The 16873-nt window shown below is 44.4% G+C and overlaps 1 protein-coding gene across 1 annotated transcript in view; it reads right to left on the bottom strand.

Annotated features, from left to right (window-relative positions):
* Window positions 1-14414, bottom strand: part of BAG3 (BAG cochaperone 3) — a 152441-nt gene extending 138027 nt beyond the window's left edge. Inside the window, exon 1 of the mRNA XM_085602853.1 lies at window positions 13794-14414. Within this exon, the coding sequence (XP_085458979.1) occupies window positions 13794-13964 (171 nt within the window). The 5' untranslated portion in view covers window positions 13965-14414. The remainder of the gene's footprint in view (window positions 1-13793) is intronic.
* Between the last annotated feature and the right edge of the window lie 2459 nt (window positions 14415-16873).

The following is a 16873-nucleotide window of genomic DNA, read 5'->3' on the forward strand; positions in this document are numbered from 1 at the left end:
GTGAAGGAAGCCTACGGGCAAAATGGGCTGACCCTTTGTGGTCAGAGGAAGAAAAATGTGAACAGCAATTTAACAGACCTACTGATAAAGCCAAGTGAGCAAAAACTCCTCTATGAATTTATATTATATGTGATTTTTTTAGGAAAAAAATAGTCTGTGAAACAGCTAAAGTGGTCTCAAAAGCCAGACATAAAAAAGTGAAACGTCTCAGAGTGACGGAACATGGGGAAGTAAGGGTAGTGAAGGTGGAAAAAGCGTCTTTGCAAACCTTGTAGAACGACCAACTAAGAAAACATATTTTCAAGGTTAATGAAATGGACACCTTGAAAAATGTAATAAGTAAGCTCGAAAAAAAGGCACTCTATGAATTCAATTTCTATCAAATGGTAAATGCCATTCATCTTGAAAATGTGAACTAAAGAGGCTATGGAAATAGTTTTACAGAACTGGTATTCTATTAGGTATCTTTTCTATGAAATCACATACAATTGAATGTGTAGTGTAAGGTCCAAACTTTTGATCTCATGGTAATTTAAAAATAGACCTTCCTAACAGCAAAGTCAACGGGTCTGAGCAGAGGGCTATATTGGCTTTTTGTCAGAATTAATCACTTATCGAATACATAGATATGAAAATGTCCTTCAAAGGGACAACTTTAGGATCTTGTAAAAGGGTGATATTTCCCAATTATTATTCATAGTTTTAGGTCTGGCCGTGGGACCACCGTAGTTATCTAACCAGGCTCGTGTAATCAAAGACATATATTAATAAAAAAATATGTACATATATAGAGGAGTTTTGGTTAGCCCTCTTCCTCAACTGCTCTGTTCAGCTTTAATTCGTATTTTGCTGCGGCTCACCACATCATACAGAGTGGAGAAGTGGTCAGACCACTTTGCCACAGACTCTCTTACACTGTAAGTGACTACATTGCGTTGGAACATATGTGCACACTTGCCTAAAAAAAAGTGCGCTTTAGAGCGACGGCTGGGTATCCAATACTTTACTTTGCCAATGCTTTTTGCTGCAAAACTTCAAAGCTTGCTGTACCTGTTCTTTGTGCAAATAAGAGTCACATTTTGATATGACGTTCATTAAAACCAGAAAATAATTTCCAGACCAGTTCTACCAGCCTGCTAGGTTAATTATTGATTTTTACTGCACTCACGTGGCGCACGTTTAGGCAGCTAGATGTTTTTCTTTTTTATTGTTTTTCGTTTTGTGGCATTTGCCTGCATGATTTTTGTTTTTAATTTACCATCACCTCAGTTTGCTAAGGTCAGACCTATTAGTTTTGACATTGCATTTGATTTCTGGCTTCCTTCTTAGCAGATCTAATTACTTCGTGCATGAGGAATGGTACAATATTGTAAATCTAACTCTGTTAGTGTGCAGCAAGTTAATGCCAAAGTTTTATGGAACTCAGTGGACACGCATAGATTCCTTCTTTAGGAACAGAACATAGTAGGCTGTAGACGCAGGCATACATGATGGTGCAGTCAGCCTCGGGATGGTTAGGTGTGGCATGGGAGAATACTGAGCTCAAGCCACTTTTAATGCCTGAAGAGCTGTTTACTGGGCATGAAGTCAGGTAAAGTGTGAGCTGTGTTCATGGGTGATTCTCAGCTGTCAACTTCCACAAACATGTTCTTTCTCTCTCAATTCGGCACTCCTATCTGTTTACCCATCCACTCATAATAATGCACAGGGGGTGTCTGTCACATTTGAGACCGAGTACCCGTCAAGTCTGACCCTGAGTCAAGTGGCTTGCCAATCAATGTCCCACACTCACACACTAGTCCCTTACATAAGCGTGCGTTACATCAGGCGAGAGCACATTTTTATGAAACATTGAGGTTTGGTAGATAGGAAGCACAATTGGAACTCAAAGGGGCCGATCCTGCTCTTGCAGTTTTATGTTTTATTTTGAGTGGTTACAATGCACAAAATTAGCTTTGGAAAGGAGTTGAGAGCAGTACATAGTAGGGGGGTGGGGAGGGGGGGGGGAGAGAGAACCAGATTAGATACACAACATATCTCATATTTCAGGAGGACTTAAAAATAACAGGGAGACCTGAAGGCACATCTCTTCTAGTGGACCTTCTAGCGGATCTCACCCATTCCTTGAAATTTCGAGGGGGGGGAGGTAAGATTCATGCAGGTCTCCTTTCTTCTGAGGTGTTATCACAACACCTCCTATCACTGATCTGAACTTGCAAAGGACAGTTTCACCTTGCCATGTTACTGAACACCACCTTGTTAAATGCTACATTTGATGGCTTTTCTCCATCCCTAGTGCTCTAGGGTGGCTCAACTGCGGCCGCGCCCAATGCTTTACAAGAACCACAAACATAAATATATCTAACAGTATTACTGCTGGTTTTGTTTACAGGGTGGCACAAATGGCTAAGGTGGGAGTTTGGGGCTAGACGGTGCCATGCACTTAGCTCTTTGGCATCTCAAGTAGAGTGCCCAGGAGACTGCGGGTTTCAGCAGCTATGGTTTCGGGCATGAATAGACCGTGTGGTGAAAGTCTCTGATCTCACCACACTCCACAGATCCGTATTTTCCTCACTTTTAGCAGTCGGGCTTTGATATACTACACTTTGTGCAACAGTTTCAGTCGAACTATAAAATCAGTGAACTCTGCATTAAGTTTGCACTTTCGTTTAGGTAAAGAGAGTCTAGTGACCTTCTGGAGCAACAAGAAGCCTAGTGATGTCCATGTACTTCATCTGCGGAAATGGAACGCGAGACTGAAGGCTGCGTTTATCAGGTGTGTGAGTAGTGAGCTTGATGTTGCCATTTTCAGTGAATAGTTGGGAACAGAGATAAAAGATGTGTAAAATAATTCCTAGCATGTAGTACCTAAGGTGTGCTCATGCAGAATGCTCGTCTGGTGACAGTATTAGGAGGAGCACCCGATGCCCAGGACTGTACTTCTCTATCTCTATATAGACATTGAAACATTTCTCGGGAGCACGGCTTTAAAAAAAAAAAAAATGCCCTATGACGCAGCCAACGCTAATGCACTTTAAAAAAAATGTATTAGCACTGAACACTTTTTAAAATTACTTTTAGCCATACTGCACAGCACCACACTGCTTTGCAGCATGACTACAAAACATTGCCAAGACCAATAGCTTGCAAAGGCAAGATATATTGGCTTTGCCAATGCTTGTTTTAATTTCCTAGCGCAAACCCCGGATTTGGGTTTATGTTCTCGCCAAGAGCGCTGTCACTGTATCAGCAGAGCAATTCTGGAGAAAATTCCCTACCAGACCAGCTGCGAACTCTGGGTTTTGATGATGGTTGGCAGCAAGGATGGTGTCGGCAGCTGCCCTACCAGTTTAGCGGCCCGTCCACCATACTGTAAATAGGCCACTCAGTTTCCTTACTAACTTCCAGTTCTTCAGAATAGCACTCTTTGCCACCCCCTCCAGTCTCACAGCAAAAATCTAAACCTGCATAGAGAGGGACCTAGCGGCCTGGTATGATTTTTCTAAGAATGAACTCCTTCATTTCAAAGACACATGACCAAAAAGCAGCAAAATTTAGAGGCTTACATCTTCCTCCATTTCTTTATAATATTTGCAGTAACTACTATCCCACACACCATCCTTACAGTTTTTGTCTGGTGCTCAGTAGGATAAGGCACCAGATACAGACTGACATAACTCCCAATGACTTCAAATTGCTTACTTACCTCTCAGCCCAACTAAGTTTACTACATACTATTTCATGCAAATATAGTTTAGCTATTTTTATTTAAATGGTGGTCAAAACGTAGGGTTTGCTGAACTGTCATACATTTCTAGGCCGTTTATTGATTTCTCGACTGACAGCTTAGACCATTGCCAACCTATTTAACCCTAACAAATATTTCTAACATTGACCTTCTATTCTATCCCACAAAAAATTCTAAATGAGTCTGAACATGTCAGCACCAGATACAATTTGTGGTTGCAGCATCACTTTGAAGGCACTCAATTCTGGGGTTAAAAGATGGCACACCAAAATCTTTTCTAAATTTCCTCAGGCTGACAATCCAACAACTCTTGATAAAGCTTGAGACTTCTGAATCTCTATATTGGTTTATTCCTTTCACTATGTTTATTAAGCAACAAAGTAGAGGTGTGTATGCATCCTTGTCGTAATGCATTCTTTACGAGAATTTTCCTGGACAAGATACCTTCCAGATAATTCCCAACTTTTACCCAGTAATTCCTGTAAAGTTCTTATAACATTAATAATAAGTTTTCAGGGATATTCCTTTGTCTTAATTTATCCCATAACAACTCACGACAGGCAGAATTCAAGCCAGCTTGGAAGCAGGGGCGTAGCTTGGTCAGTATGATTGGGGGGGGGGGGGAGCTTCCGATTTCCCAACAATCACACCTAGACATTGTTAATACACATTATATGAGAAGCAAGATATGAAGGGGGATTAAGGGGCAGTGGAAAGAGAGAGGAGTGCAGACTGTTAGGTGTACTTGAACGCAATATTTTTCAAACTAATCAACATTTTTAAGGCCTTTAATCAATAGAAGAGAGAGAGAGGGTGTGTGTTGTTGTCAATGTGGCCATGTAAAAATCCCAGGTAAAATCTGACATACACTTCACATTATCCGACTGAAAGCAGTTGTACCCAACTATTTACTACAGATACATTTTTAGAGGGGTGTAACACCCAAACACCCCCCTCCCCCACCCCCCACCCGGAGCTACACCACATCTTGGAAGTCAACTAAACAGCAGATTAAGATTCACAATATTTCTATCCACCTCTAAGCCAAACACCCCAGGCTAAAACAAATTTCGGTTCTTGAATGCCCTTCTTTAAAAATCGCCTGCTCCACTGAAATTAGTTCCTCCTCATCAGTCTAATTTTGGAAAGCAGAGAGCAAGATTTTAGTGTACACTTTCACATCCACATCAATTTAAATATTAAAGATTTATTTTTGGAACGGGAAGGATCTCCCTTGTTAAAAGGGTTAAAAGGGGGCAAGAGGGATTTATCACTGCATGCTTCCATGTATCAGGGAATAAACCTTAAGTGTAAAACATTTTAAGGCACAGGTAAACATATTTGCCCACAATTGATTTTGGATTTTATAAAAACAGCAGGGAGATTATCAGGCCCAGTGGCACGTGATCAATTAATTTAAGAAATTGTGTTCTTCACAACAATTTCTGAAAACATGGACAATGTCTCTTCATCACAAATAAATTGCACGATTAGCGGCTCGGACTATCCAATGCTATACCATTCTCCCATATGAATTACCCAGGATATTTTTTCTGAAACCATACATACAATTGAAACGTTTCCAACTAGCCCATGTTGCACTAATTACCAATATTTCCCAGTATATTTGGACATAATGGCTGTCAACATTTCATTCCAACATGATGGTGGATGAAATGTTGAGAATGTTTACAAAAATTATTTATATTCCTTCTTCTGAAGTCAATTTATTAAATTAATTCTAGAATAACTAGTGAAAGATCGCCTGGGCGAAGAAGAGTGGAAGAGTAAAAAACATTCCTTTGCATCTTCTAGATAAATATGACGGGCACTGCCTGATGTGCAGCTCTCTCAATGGACATAGGTACTGATGAGCATAAAAAGATTTGTCATATACCTAAATTCAAAGAAATCCCAGAGAGACTTTTACCCCAAGATTTTATAGAAATATTTATATATTTATTCTGAGTCTTCTTAAGCATGAACCAAGACTCTAAAGTCTCAGAGCATTATACAGACATATACAAATAGGTAGCCAGAAAATATGCGTACATTTTCTAAGGTAAAAACATGTAGGAATAATGACACGGCACTAGATATAAAAAGCCATACAAAAAGCACCCGGGGAAAGGGAGGGAGAAAGTTCAGTGATCAATTAGAAACAGACCAATATTCACGCATCAGACAAGTCATTTCCAGTGTGTGTACAGCATATATAGAACACACAGTGTCAAAGAGTTTGTAAACTAGTACCAGAATACACAGATCTAGACAGCGAGGGGCGGAGAATTACAGGCACCTGACGCCAGAATATAAAGCCTGGGATGCTTGGATCCCTCATTCGGATATTTCAATAATATTACGTCTCTTTTTATTTATGTCAAGGGGCGTGAAAATAGTATGCTGCTGTAACCTCAGTGACTTCCCAAGTGTCTCTTGGTTGAAATTCTGCTCTAGCCACTTTTTAGGCTAGTGAATCCTGGGATCATTTTAAGACTGAGTGCCCGGCTTGTCCTTTCACTATCAAGGAGGAGTCATCTTCCACAACCAACAGGTATGCAGCCCGACAGGGTCTCACTCGGCCATAGTTACTTTTCTAACCTTTCTCGGGTCTAGGGTCCTTACTTGCTCAAAACCCGCTTTTCCATTTAGCGTGACTAAAGATTTGTTCGCTGGGGCGGCAGCTTTTTTTGCAAGCACAATAACACCATTTCATTTACCTCTATCATTGATGGGGTCTTGGATTTTATAATCAGTCGCTGGGGTCCTGAACCCCTTCGCCTTCATCAGAAAACTAGAGGCGAATGAGTTTAGTGGCTTGTTTCTCAAGGGTGTTCCCTTCAATTTTCTTTTGTTAACAAGAGACATGGGTGTTATATATAATGACAAATTGCGTCTGAGTGACTGTTGACTGAATATTGTAGTAGGTGGTGTACTAGATGTTGGCATTGCAGGTGTATTCTCTTTCCTAATCTGAGGTTTAGCTTTCTTGGATCCTTCAAAGCTGCTACTTAAAATTAGGCAGTTCCTTTTTAAGGTCTCGCCTGAGCCAGCACTTATAGCGCTGCTCTGGTGAGAGTTTTAGTAAGCGGGTTTTGGAAGTGCTAACTAGTGGCTTTTCAGGCTTCCAGCTTGCGTTCGCGATGTCGTGCACGTGCAAAACTGCTATCCTGCTTTCTAGCATCTCTCGCATGGCAGGCTTTCCTCCCCCTCTCTCGCCCGCTCCTCCCCCTCCCTTACTGCGTGACAACAGACAACAGGCGCCACTGGGCTCGAAGCCAGAGAGAGCCATACGGCTTCATTAATGATTAATTACCGTGGGCAGATTGGAGCATTTTCTAATAAAAGTGGCAGATTGGAGCATTTTCAGGAAAATCAAACACACTAATAACTTTCTTTTTTTGCTTTGTCTTGGAGCACTTCATACAGTGCTCGTGTTTTCCGTGTAAAAGTGGCAGATTAGAGCATTTTCAGAAAAATCAAACACACTAATAACTTTGTCTTGGAGCACTTCATACAGTGCTCGTGTTTTACATTCACAGGCTCCATTCTCCGTCTCTCTTTAAATTCAAACACACTAATAACTTTATTTTTTCTTTGTCTTGGAGCACTTCATACAGTGCTCGTGTTTTCCGTTCACAGGCTCCATATGCTTCTGGTCTACAATATCTCAGAGCCGAAATCATGTGAGCATGTTTAACCTGTGTAATACTCAAAATAGCAGGAGATGCAATCCACGTCACTTGCAAAGTGATATCAAATTCACATATCCCTGGGACTCTTGCGGGATCTTTATCCCTGTGCATTTGGGGCTGAGGAGTGGCGTATGAGGCCGGGGTCTATCTGCAGATACTGAATACAAATATAACCCGGCTGTTGCGTGCGCTTCCTACACGTGGACAGGCGCCGCCATTGTTTAACAAATAGAATTCGGTGAGTCACGCTCTAGTTGTCAAGCAATCCCACGTGCCACGCGACGAGCCTGGGCTTCGATGGAAGTGCCAAGCAGGGCGTTCCGAAGATGTCTTTATATTTTGGAAGGCTCGCTCGCTTTCTAAATCTAATCCTTTCATGTTGGGACCTGTAAAACAATCACAAACTTCGCCTGTGATAGTATCTGCTGTAGAGCCAGAGAATGGCTCTACAGAGATACGGCTTCAGCAATCGTTTTTCATGCCTGTTGGGTTGCGCTCCTAGGAATGAAAATGTGCACCGATCTGCTGTTACAATAATACAGCCATTATTCTGGTGCAGCGTGAGAAGGGTCGGACTGGGACCAAAAATAGGCCCGGGGAACCAAAATAAAAGTGCGTCCTCCCACCCCTTCCCCAATAAGCGGCACATTTTTGCAAATTGGGGCAGCTTTGAACTTGTAAAGACACGCGGTAAAAGTATTTTGCGATGTATGGAAGACTGCATGAATTTAAGCTTGCTGCAGCCAATGTTTGTTTTTAATTTCTGGGAAATTAACAGTAAAAACCAGTCCAGCAGACCATAAAACAGACCCAATACCAGCCCAAACAAGCATTGGCATAGCCAATAGGTCTCGCTTTTGGGACCTTATAAGTATTTAGTTATGCAGCACAATATCCTTGGTGCAACAACATGAACTGTTGCATGGCTAAACACTTATAAGGTCCCAAAGGCGAAACCTATTGGCTATGCCAATGCTTGTTTGCCCTTACATTTGGTGAGAATATTTTCATCTCAGAGCATTTCACTTTTTGAAATATCCAACCCTTCTGACATTTCCTGTGCTTTACTCAAGCCTCTCTTCATTGGCTTCCTTCCAGGAAGCATGACTACCACGTCACATCCTGCTTGGCATCAACCAGCCGCCATCAATTTTAATAGGATCAACTTTCCTCATGAACTGAGACTCTTTCATTGATAACTGTCGTTACCAGGGCCGACTTTGCAAAGCGTCCCTTAAACCTGCCTAAAGGAACCTTCCTCGCAGCTGCCTCTTGTCAGACAAGCATTACAACAGCCCACCTGTTCCCCAGTGACGTGGAGCTGACACTTTCTCAGTTCTACCAAATATTATCCATTCATTGCCACCACCCCTGGCATCCACTTCGTTAGAGCCAGCCTACCTCTGTTCTCTTCCCTGGCCTGACAATGAATGCTTCCACAAACAGCCACCCACACCTGCTGAACAGCTGCTTCCTTTCTCTGGGATGACAGGAAGTGGGTGTTTGTTTTGCACATGGTCTGATCTGCACCCAAAGCTGAATAAACAGCATGTTCCAGGTCATGTGGGAGCCTGGCTCAACACGACAAGGGCTGACTGTCAGCAAGGGCTGACTCGGGCTGCAGGGGGAGCCTGCCCCTGCTTTACAGAGCCACCCAAAACCAAAGCACGTCATATACTGCCATGGTCAGACTGGGGCAAAAAAACAATAGGTCCGGGCACAAAAATAAAAGTGGCCCAGTTTCGAACCAGATAGCTAAAAAAAAAGTGGTGCACGTTTGCAAACCAGGCCAGTTTTGAACTTGCAGGGAAATACTCTATCAGTATTTTGCTAGGTATGGGAAAATGCATGCATTTGTGTTTGCTGTAGGCTAGTACTTAATTTGTAAAGAAACAAGTGCCAGGGCCCTTGTCACGAAACAAGTGCAGCTTGCACCATCCATTGCTCTACTAATGACAATACAGACTCTTTATACACTAAAAATGACTAATATCTGCCACCCAAGCTATTTTTATAGCTTTGGGTGGCAGTGATTAGTGATTTTTTAATGTATAAGAATCATTAAACAATTGTTGTTGTGTACATCACCAAATGAAACAAAAAATGCCACCATGTGGCTGGCTTTCATAATTCCCGGTGTTGACAATTAAGTGCGGGTGGGGAGCTCTGAAAACCACCGGCTCAAATTAAGCACTGCTGCAGGCAATGTTTGTAGTGCTATCAAGTAAATCAACTATAAAAACCGACCTAGCAGACGATAAACAGACCCACAAGCTGTTAAAAACCAGCCCAAACACTGGTCTGTGAGACCAGCCCACCGAGCACTGCCGGATTGCCCTAAAGGCCAGCCCAACAGGGGCTGTATGTATATAGCTACGAACAAGCGGCATTTTCATGTGTGTGCTGCACGCCTGATCTAGAGGATGCTCTGTCAGCACAAGACTATTCAAGAAGGCCGGGGGCATTAATAGGGTTCAGCTAGGTGTACCGGTCCCTTCGTTGCTTTTAAACCCTTCGACTAAATTAAACCTGGCTAGCAAACAGTTTGGAAAAGTACATTTTAGCTATTTTGAGGCTGAATGGTGGTCTCTGTTTTTAGCTTCAGTGCATTAAGAGACAGCGACTACAGACCTGTCATTAAACGCTGTTTTACGGTTTGCTGGCCCATCAGTGGCTACAGTCCTGTAATATTACTCTGTTGACATTAAAAGCCAGACACCATGTGATACTGTTTACGCTGCCACAACGAAGTTCGTTGTCAACTTGCAGGTTTCCCTACTTTGGAAAATACCCTCCTCTATATAGATCCTCAGAGATGGCACATTCAGGCGACTGCCAAATAATTTACTCTGGGCTCCCTGTGAATGGCTTTGACGGGCTAGTTACTACGAACCCGAGCAGGTAAAATGTAAGTGAACCAGAGAAAGTGAGACCGCATAAAATCCACGCCGAAACCGCCCCCTGGCTCCCACTGTATGCAAGGATCAAATGCAAAGTTATGAGGCCTACCAGGGCAAAGGCTAACTGCAGAAACTAGCACTTATTATGAGTCTAACAGGAAACCGCATCCACCCACCATACACCTGATCAATCAGCAAAGCTTCAAATGGATAACACAGAAAGGCAGACCCTGCGAGCCCCTTGGCTGTGCAGTGCACTGAACGCAAATCAGAACTATATGCACATTAGTACATGCTTGAAAACTGCACTAGCCTGGCTGCCTACAAGTATACTCCATGCAAGCAGGGATTGCCTCTGTAGAACACTGGTCTAGGGTCCTCGCTGCTCCAGCTGGGCTCTTAATGCCTCCCTGCTTACAATGTACCTACTCTGGGAGAACTACTGAGCTCTGACTCGCCAAGAGGCTTTGTGCTATACTCCAAATACTAAATAAATAAAGGTGAATTTCAGAATTACAGACTGTGGGGCATATCTAATTAGGGAGCAAGCCCAGGGATTTGTGCATTTTCAATCATGAAATGAATGGGTTAAAAAGCTGGGCTGGTTCAAGGGTTTGTGGACTGAGTGCTTCCTGACACTCCTCTATCTTGCAAGCTTCAGTAACTTCTCTCAAGACAACTATGCTGACAATGTTACTTCAGGGACGTTTGTTTATGTCTTCTGTCTTTGCCGGTCTTGAATGAATTCCAATTCCAGCCTCCGGTCAGCTTTGACATTGTCTTAGAAGAACCAACTCTTTTTTCTACACCTCAGACCCTCCAAGTAAAGGTGCCCAGTCTGCCTTGAATATGTGTTTGAACTAAAGTTCTATCCAGCTTGTTGCTGTATACTTCAGCCTAGTTTCTTTAGTATTGATGTTAAGGTACCTAAGCCTTCAGTATCCCCAGTAAGTTTTAGCTTCCTCCACATTAATATTCAATCATGTACCCTCATCATTGTGTTTGCTTGGTGCCAGGGGAATACCAGTCCGGGAGAATCATTTCAGGAGGCATGATGGGTTATCCACTTGGTGTTCAGCAGTCACATATTTCGCTGGAATTATTTTCCAACTGCAGTAGCAACACATTAGGAGGTCTCTGATGACACACTGCATTACGTTCCATCAAATATTCAATCCACCCCTTTTTTGTCACTTAACTTGAAACATATCCAGTTTATAGTTGTCACCTTTATAAACCTTGTTTTATGGGGAAATTGCATTTCTAACCCCCCTTCTCTGCACTAACCAAGCAGAGCGAGTACCGCTTTTCCTTTGGCTCTCTCTAGGTTCTGTTAGCAGTAGCACAATGTTTTCCCATTTAGATGCACAGCGCATTAAAGAAAATATGACAATGTTCTATTTTAAGGCTGGAGTCCATCCTTGTTCCAAAGGGACAGAGACATTTGCAGACCACAGTGTACTCGGCCAAACACCAGCCCCTCTCCTACACCCACTCAGCACAGCACCGCACACGCCCAGCTGCTCCAATTACTTGTGAGCACAAGCACAATCTCTGTTTACAAGCCTTGATAGCTACAGTGCTGTTTGTCTGCTTTAAGGCTGTTCGTTTCAGGGTTTTTATACAGCTACTTGGCATTGTGTTGTGCTGCAGGCAGTCTGGCAACTTCGGCGTCCCTAGCTAGTGAGTAACCAATGTCAGTATAACCCAACTCAAAGGCACCCATGACTCGTGGGTTACGCACAGATCCCTTGGTACACACTCATCTCTAACGAAGTACAATGCAATTTTTTGACACACTTGGGGGGTGTGATCTTGGCGTATTCCTGTTAGCTCAGCAATACCCGAGGAGGGAGATCACAAGCGGTCTTGCTAGCAGGAACAAATCACTCACTCATCATACGCAGGAAGTCTTGTGGGAGTGGGGCTATTAACCGGTGTGGAGAGATGGGTTCCTCGGGAGTCCAACACACAAGTTCAGTGCCAGGTCCCCTGGCCTCACCTTCCGTCCTAGAAAGAGTGCCCCATGTCACCCTACCGTTGCAAAGTCTACCCACGCAGCCCACAAAACATGAATCCTTTCTGGTATGTGCCTGCGCTGACTGGCCCTTCCAAACCATTAAACACACCTAAATACTCTACCTAAAACTGTACAGTACAGTGGGTCAAAACCTTAGCTGAGATTAGACTCCCACCTTCAATCCAAGATAACCTTCTTATCGCATCTTAAGTTTGAAATATAGGAGGAACATGTCCCCCCCCCTTCTCAGACCCCCACCCCCTTTTAAGCCAAGCAATATCCCACATGTACAGTGGCATCCAGAAACATCTCCCATACAGGATAGTCGGAAACCTCAGGCTCCGCCTCCTTTTAACCCCTCCAGAACAGGATAGCCTGAACCCCCCAGGGCCCCACACGGGACCCCCGTCTGCCAGCCACACACAATTCCCTGTTGGTAACGAAACATGTCCCAAGTGATGGACCCAAACGAATTGCGACCTTCCTTGGACACTGCTGGCAGCTACACCAATACACAAGAGCCTGAAATAGCCGCCAATGGGCCTTCTCCCCTTTTAAAAAAAGTGAATTCAAGGACTACTTTCTCTCAGGGCAGAAAGACATAGCGCTGCGAGGCGAAACAAGAGGCATAGTTTACCATAGCCTGATAAATCAGCTGTGACAGTAAGAGACCCAGAGAAGCCAAGAACTGAAACCCGGGTGAGACTAGAGCGCTCACGAAGTGTCTACAGAATAAAGCAAATCTAGTCTGAGATATCGGAAAGGTGAAGCAGCCGTCCCTGCGCAGAGTGGAGCCGCTCAGTTGAGAACTTGAGACGGAGCCGTCGGTCCGGACACGAGAGAGAGAGAGGGCACCCTGCAGAGAGCCTGGAAGGACACCGAGAGCGCTGGGGAGCGAGTGCAGCGTCTGCGGGGGGCACAGGCAGGAGTGTCGAGTCGCGGTACGGCCAGGAGGGGCCCTGGGGTAACCGTGACGCAGTATAGGGGGGAGCACCGCGAGGAGAGTACGGGCAGGGGCTCAGACACGAATACTGCCCGAGGAGGCTACGCCTGCTAGCGGCCCCTGAAGTTCCACACGTGTCTAACTCTGTTTACTGTAAAATATCGGAAGTATTTCCAAAACGCTGTGCCGTTCAAGTGGGCACAACTGCTGCAGTCGGTGGTGACAGGATCCAGCTGTCAGTCCAGGAATGATTCCGATGCTCGTAGCGGACCGTGTGCCCTCCAGTAGCGGCTCCGCTACGAGCTCCGCCCCGTGGGCCCTCACTGTGGCTACTAAGGTAGGGTGGGCCCCCTATCGGCCCGGGTGCCTCGCTTCTCTTCACTACACTGCGGGCGGCCAATGGAATTCCACCTGTCTCCTTTTGCCCCGCTACCCTGGCATGCTTCTGTGGTAGTGCCCCACCCGTGCCTTCTCACCCCTCCATTACCTTGGAAGGCTCCCCGCGAGGGTCGCTCCAGGTGGTCGTCCGGTTGTTGTGATCCACGAAGAAGGGCCATCCAGTGTGAGGGTCCAGCTTGATCTCCCAGCCGGGGGGCAGGGGCTCTCCCCCGGGGACTTGCAGTGGGCTCCGCATCCTTCTTGGTTGAGGGTGCTCCATGGGCCGCCGCGCTCCCTAAATATCACCCCTGGCCCGGCTAGAAGGCTCTGGAAGAGCCCGGAGGAGAAGGGGGAGCTTCCGAGAGAGGTAGGAAAGAGAGGGAGGGCAGGGGAAGAGGAAAAGGGAGGAGGGAAGAGACATATAGGGAGGAGAGGGGTGATAGGAGGGGAATAGCGGAGCCAAGTGGAGAGGGGAGGAGAGACAGGGCGGTGGGCGAGGCAACTGGAGCGAGAAAGGAAAGGAAGACGAGGAACAGGGGAGGAGAAAAGAGGGAAAGGAGGTGGAGCAAAGGAGCTTGAAACGAGGATAGGGGAGGAGATTAGGGGGAAGGAAAGAGAGTGAGAAAAGGCATATGGGCCAAGAAAAGGCAGAATAATTGGAAGAGATAGGGACGGAATGAAGGACAAGCGAAAACGGGAGCAGCGGGTTAGAAGAGGGCGAGGGAAGAACAAAGACGAGGAGAAGAATGGGGAAAGGGAGGAGGGTTGGTGGGTTGGAGAAAAGGGATCGGGGAGGAGATTGCCAGTCATCTTTATTTTAATTTGTGCCCTTGTTTAGCCTCTGAACCCAGTGCAGAGAGGAGCACACAGAGTACAGACTCCTCTCTATTTGGACAGAAGCCACAGACTGCAGGCTTCCCGCAGAACCCGCGGAACACTCAGAACGGACAGAACACGGCCAGCGCGCGCACATGGCGAAGGACCTCAGGTGCTGCCAGACAGTTGTGCCAGGGTCCAAGATTCCTCAATAACAATTCCTTGTGTTTTTTACTGGATGGGGCGCGCTCCGGCAGCAAACGTATTTTGCCTAGAGTGCTGACAATCCTTACTCCGTTTTAATAAAGATGAGGGACATAATCTTATAGAGGAACGTCAATGTCTGCCCTGAACCCCACCCAAACCAGGCGGCAGACAAACATTCCAAGGACATACAGCCTTTCAGGCACTCCACTGTCACACAGCAGTAGGTGCAACACTTGAAGCATATCAGATGAAAAAACCCCTAAGGCTGCATAAAGTTGATTCCATCTGACACGACATTCTATGCAACTCAGGGCCGCAGCATGGATGACCAGACCAGGCTACTACTGAAGCAATCTCAGAGAGAAATGGTTACATTGTCATAGAGTTGTCACCACCTTATTCTACTGCCTGACAATAAAGCATATTAAACAGCACAACACAACCTAAAATAAATGCCCCCCCTGCAAACAATAGTTATAGGTTTCTTCTTCCTTTGGCAGCACAGTGAAAATTCCAGTTCAATGAACTTAGCTGCATCGCCAGTGCCAGAGTGGGCCCACCCTGCCCACTCCCATGCCTATTTCCTCGGCTAGGGAACATGGCTGCTAACTGCCCCTCCCCTCTGTGCCTCAGGAGTCAGGCCTGCCGCCCAGCGAACTGATGACAGCGCAATTTCGTTCTGTTTATTTATTATTATTTATTTTTATTTTGGCACTAACAAAGCAGCAAGCGGAAGGTGTCAGAGCGCATCTTAGTTATTTAATAAAAACCAATAAAAATATATATATTACGTAAAAGGGGGAAGAGAATTGGCCCCGCGTTATTTAGTACGGTATAATGTGCCGGACTCTTACCCCCAAAGATACCAATCAAAAAGTTGAGGCCCCAAGTTGATTATTAAAAATAATTTCGATGGTTATCGCATGATTGTTCTTAATTCAATTCTCTCATTCAGCACTGTTTAACTACTGAATTATAAGATATTGACTGTAATCCAATCAAATTAATCATAACAGAACAGTTCCTTCAATTACATTTACTTTTTGCAACAGTAACCCCAATACAATTTTATCAAAAAATGGATAGTGCTTGCAACGCTGTTTCCTCACCCATCATGTTTAGCGACAGAGTTGCATCCCCAGGGCTCATTCATGAATACATAGCTGCTTTCTTTTGTGTCTTTTTTCAACTATAAATTACACAGAGGTCGAGCGAAATCATACTGGCTCGAAAAGCTAAAATTATCAGTTTTACGTTATAAAAGATGAAACACTTTAACGATGAGCCATGTTCCACATTTAGGCTACAGTGTCCCATTCTGCATCACACCAAGCCCATGCCACAGCTCTTACTAATACATTATTTAGGAATATGCTATTTTAACTAGATGTAATGAAGCGATCAAGAAACAAATACATTGAAAGCACTGCTTTTTCGGGTCAGAGAGAAGATCAACTGAGTGGCAGTCTGAAGCCTGTCAGAGGTATTCAGTTGTCTTTCAGTCTGGAGACAAGGCCCTAGAATGGGATCAAGAAGAATTTGGTTTAGGTTTCTCAGAATGGGTTAATCTAGGTTAAGTCTGAAGTGTGCTCAAGATTTTGTTTCCCTCATATGGTATTATGATGGTTGGAACTTGAGGAATTACATATGGTAGGTGGGGGTTTAAGCCCAGAATTAGTTCTTCCTGGGAGATGGATTCTGAAGCTGCGAGATCTGGATTAAACATTTTGCATGGTTTGGATTATCGCCTTGGTGTTACTGTAGAGGTATATATAAATATTCTCAGAAAAAAACATAGGTTTCAGGGGTGTTATAGTTAGCTGGCCATTTCACTCGTACAAAACCATAGAAATTCCTCCGTTATAGTTAGTTCTGCTAACTATAACTCGCGCGCCCGCAATGCACTGCTGATGATGTCACATATTGCATCATTCATGACATGGTCAGTGACATCACTGAAGACATCACTGATGACATCTTAAATGACATCACTGAATACATCACTGATGACATCATCCAGTGAATGTGGTTTAGTTTGAAATTTAAATATGTATTACATATATACCAATCTGTATTGAAGATTGAGTGGATATATAACTGTCTGGATGGAGGATTTAGTAGCTGTCTGACTGTCTGCTTGTGTTCACTCTGTCTCTGACCACTGAC

This window comes from Triturus cristatus, chromosome 1_2, assembly GCF_964204655.1.
Source record: "Triturus cristatus chromosome 1_2, aTriCri1.1, whole genome shotgun sequence".
NCBI classification, from domain to species: Eukaryota; Metazoa; Chordata; class Amphibia; order Caudata; family Salamandridae; genus Triturus; species Triturus cristatus.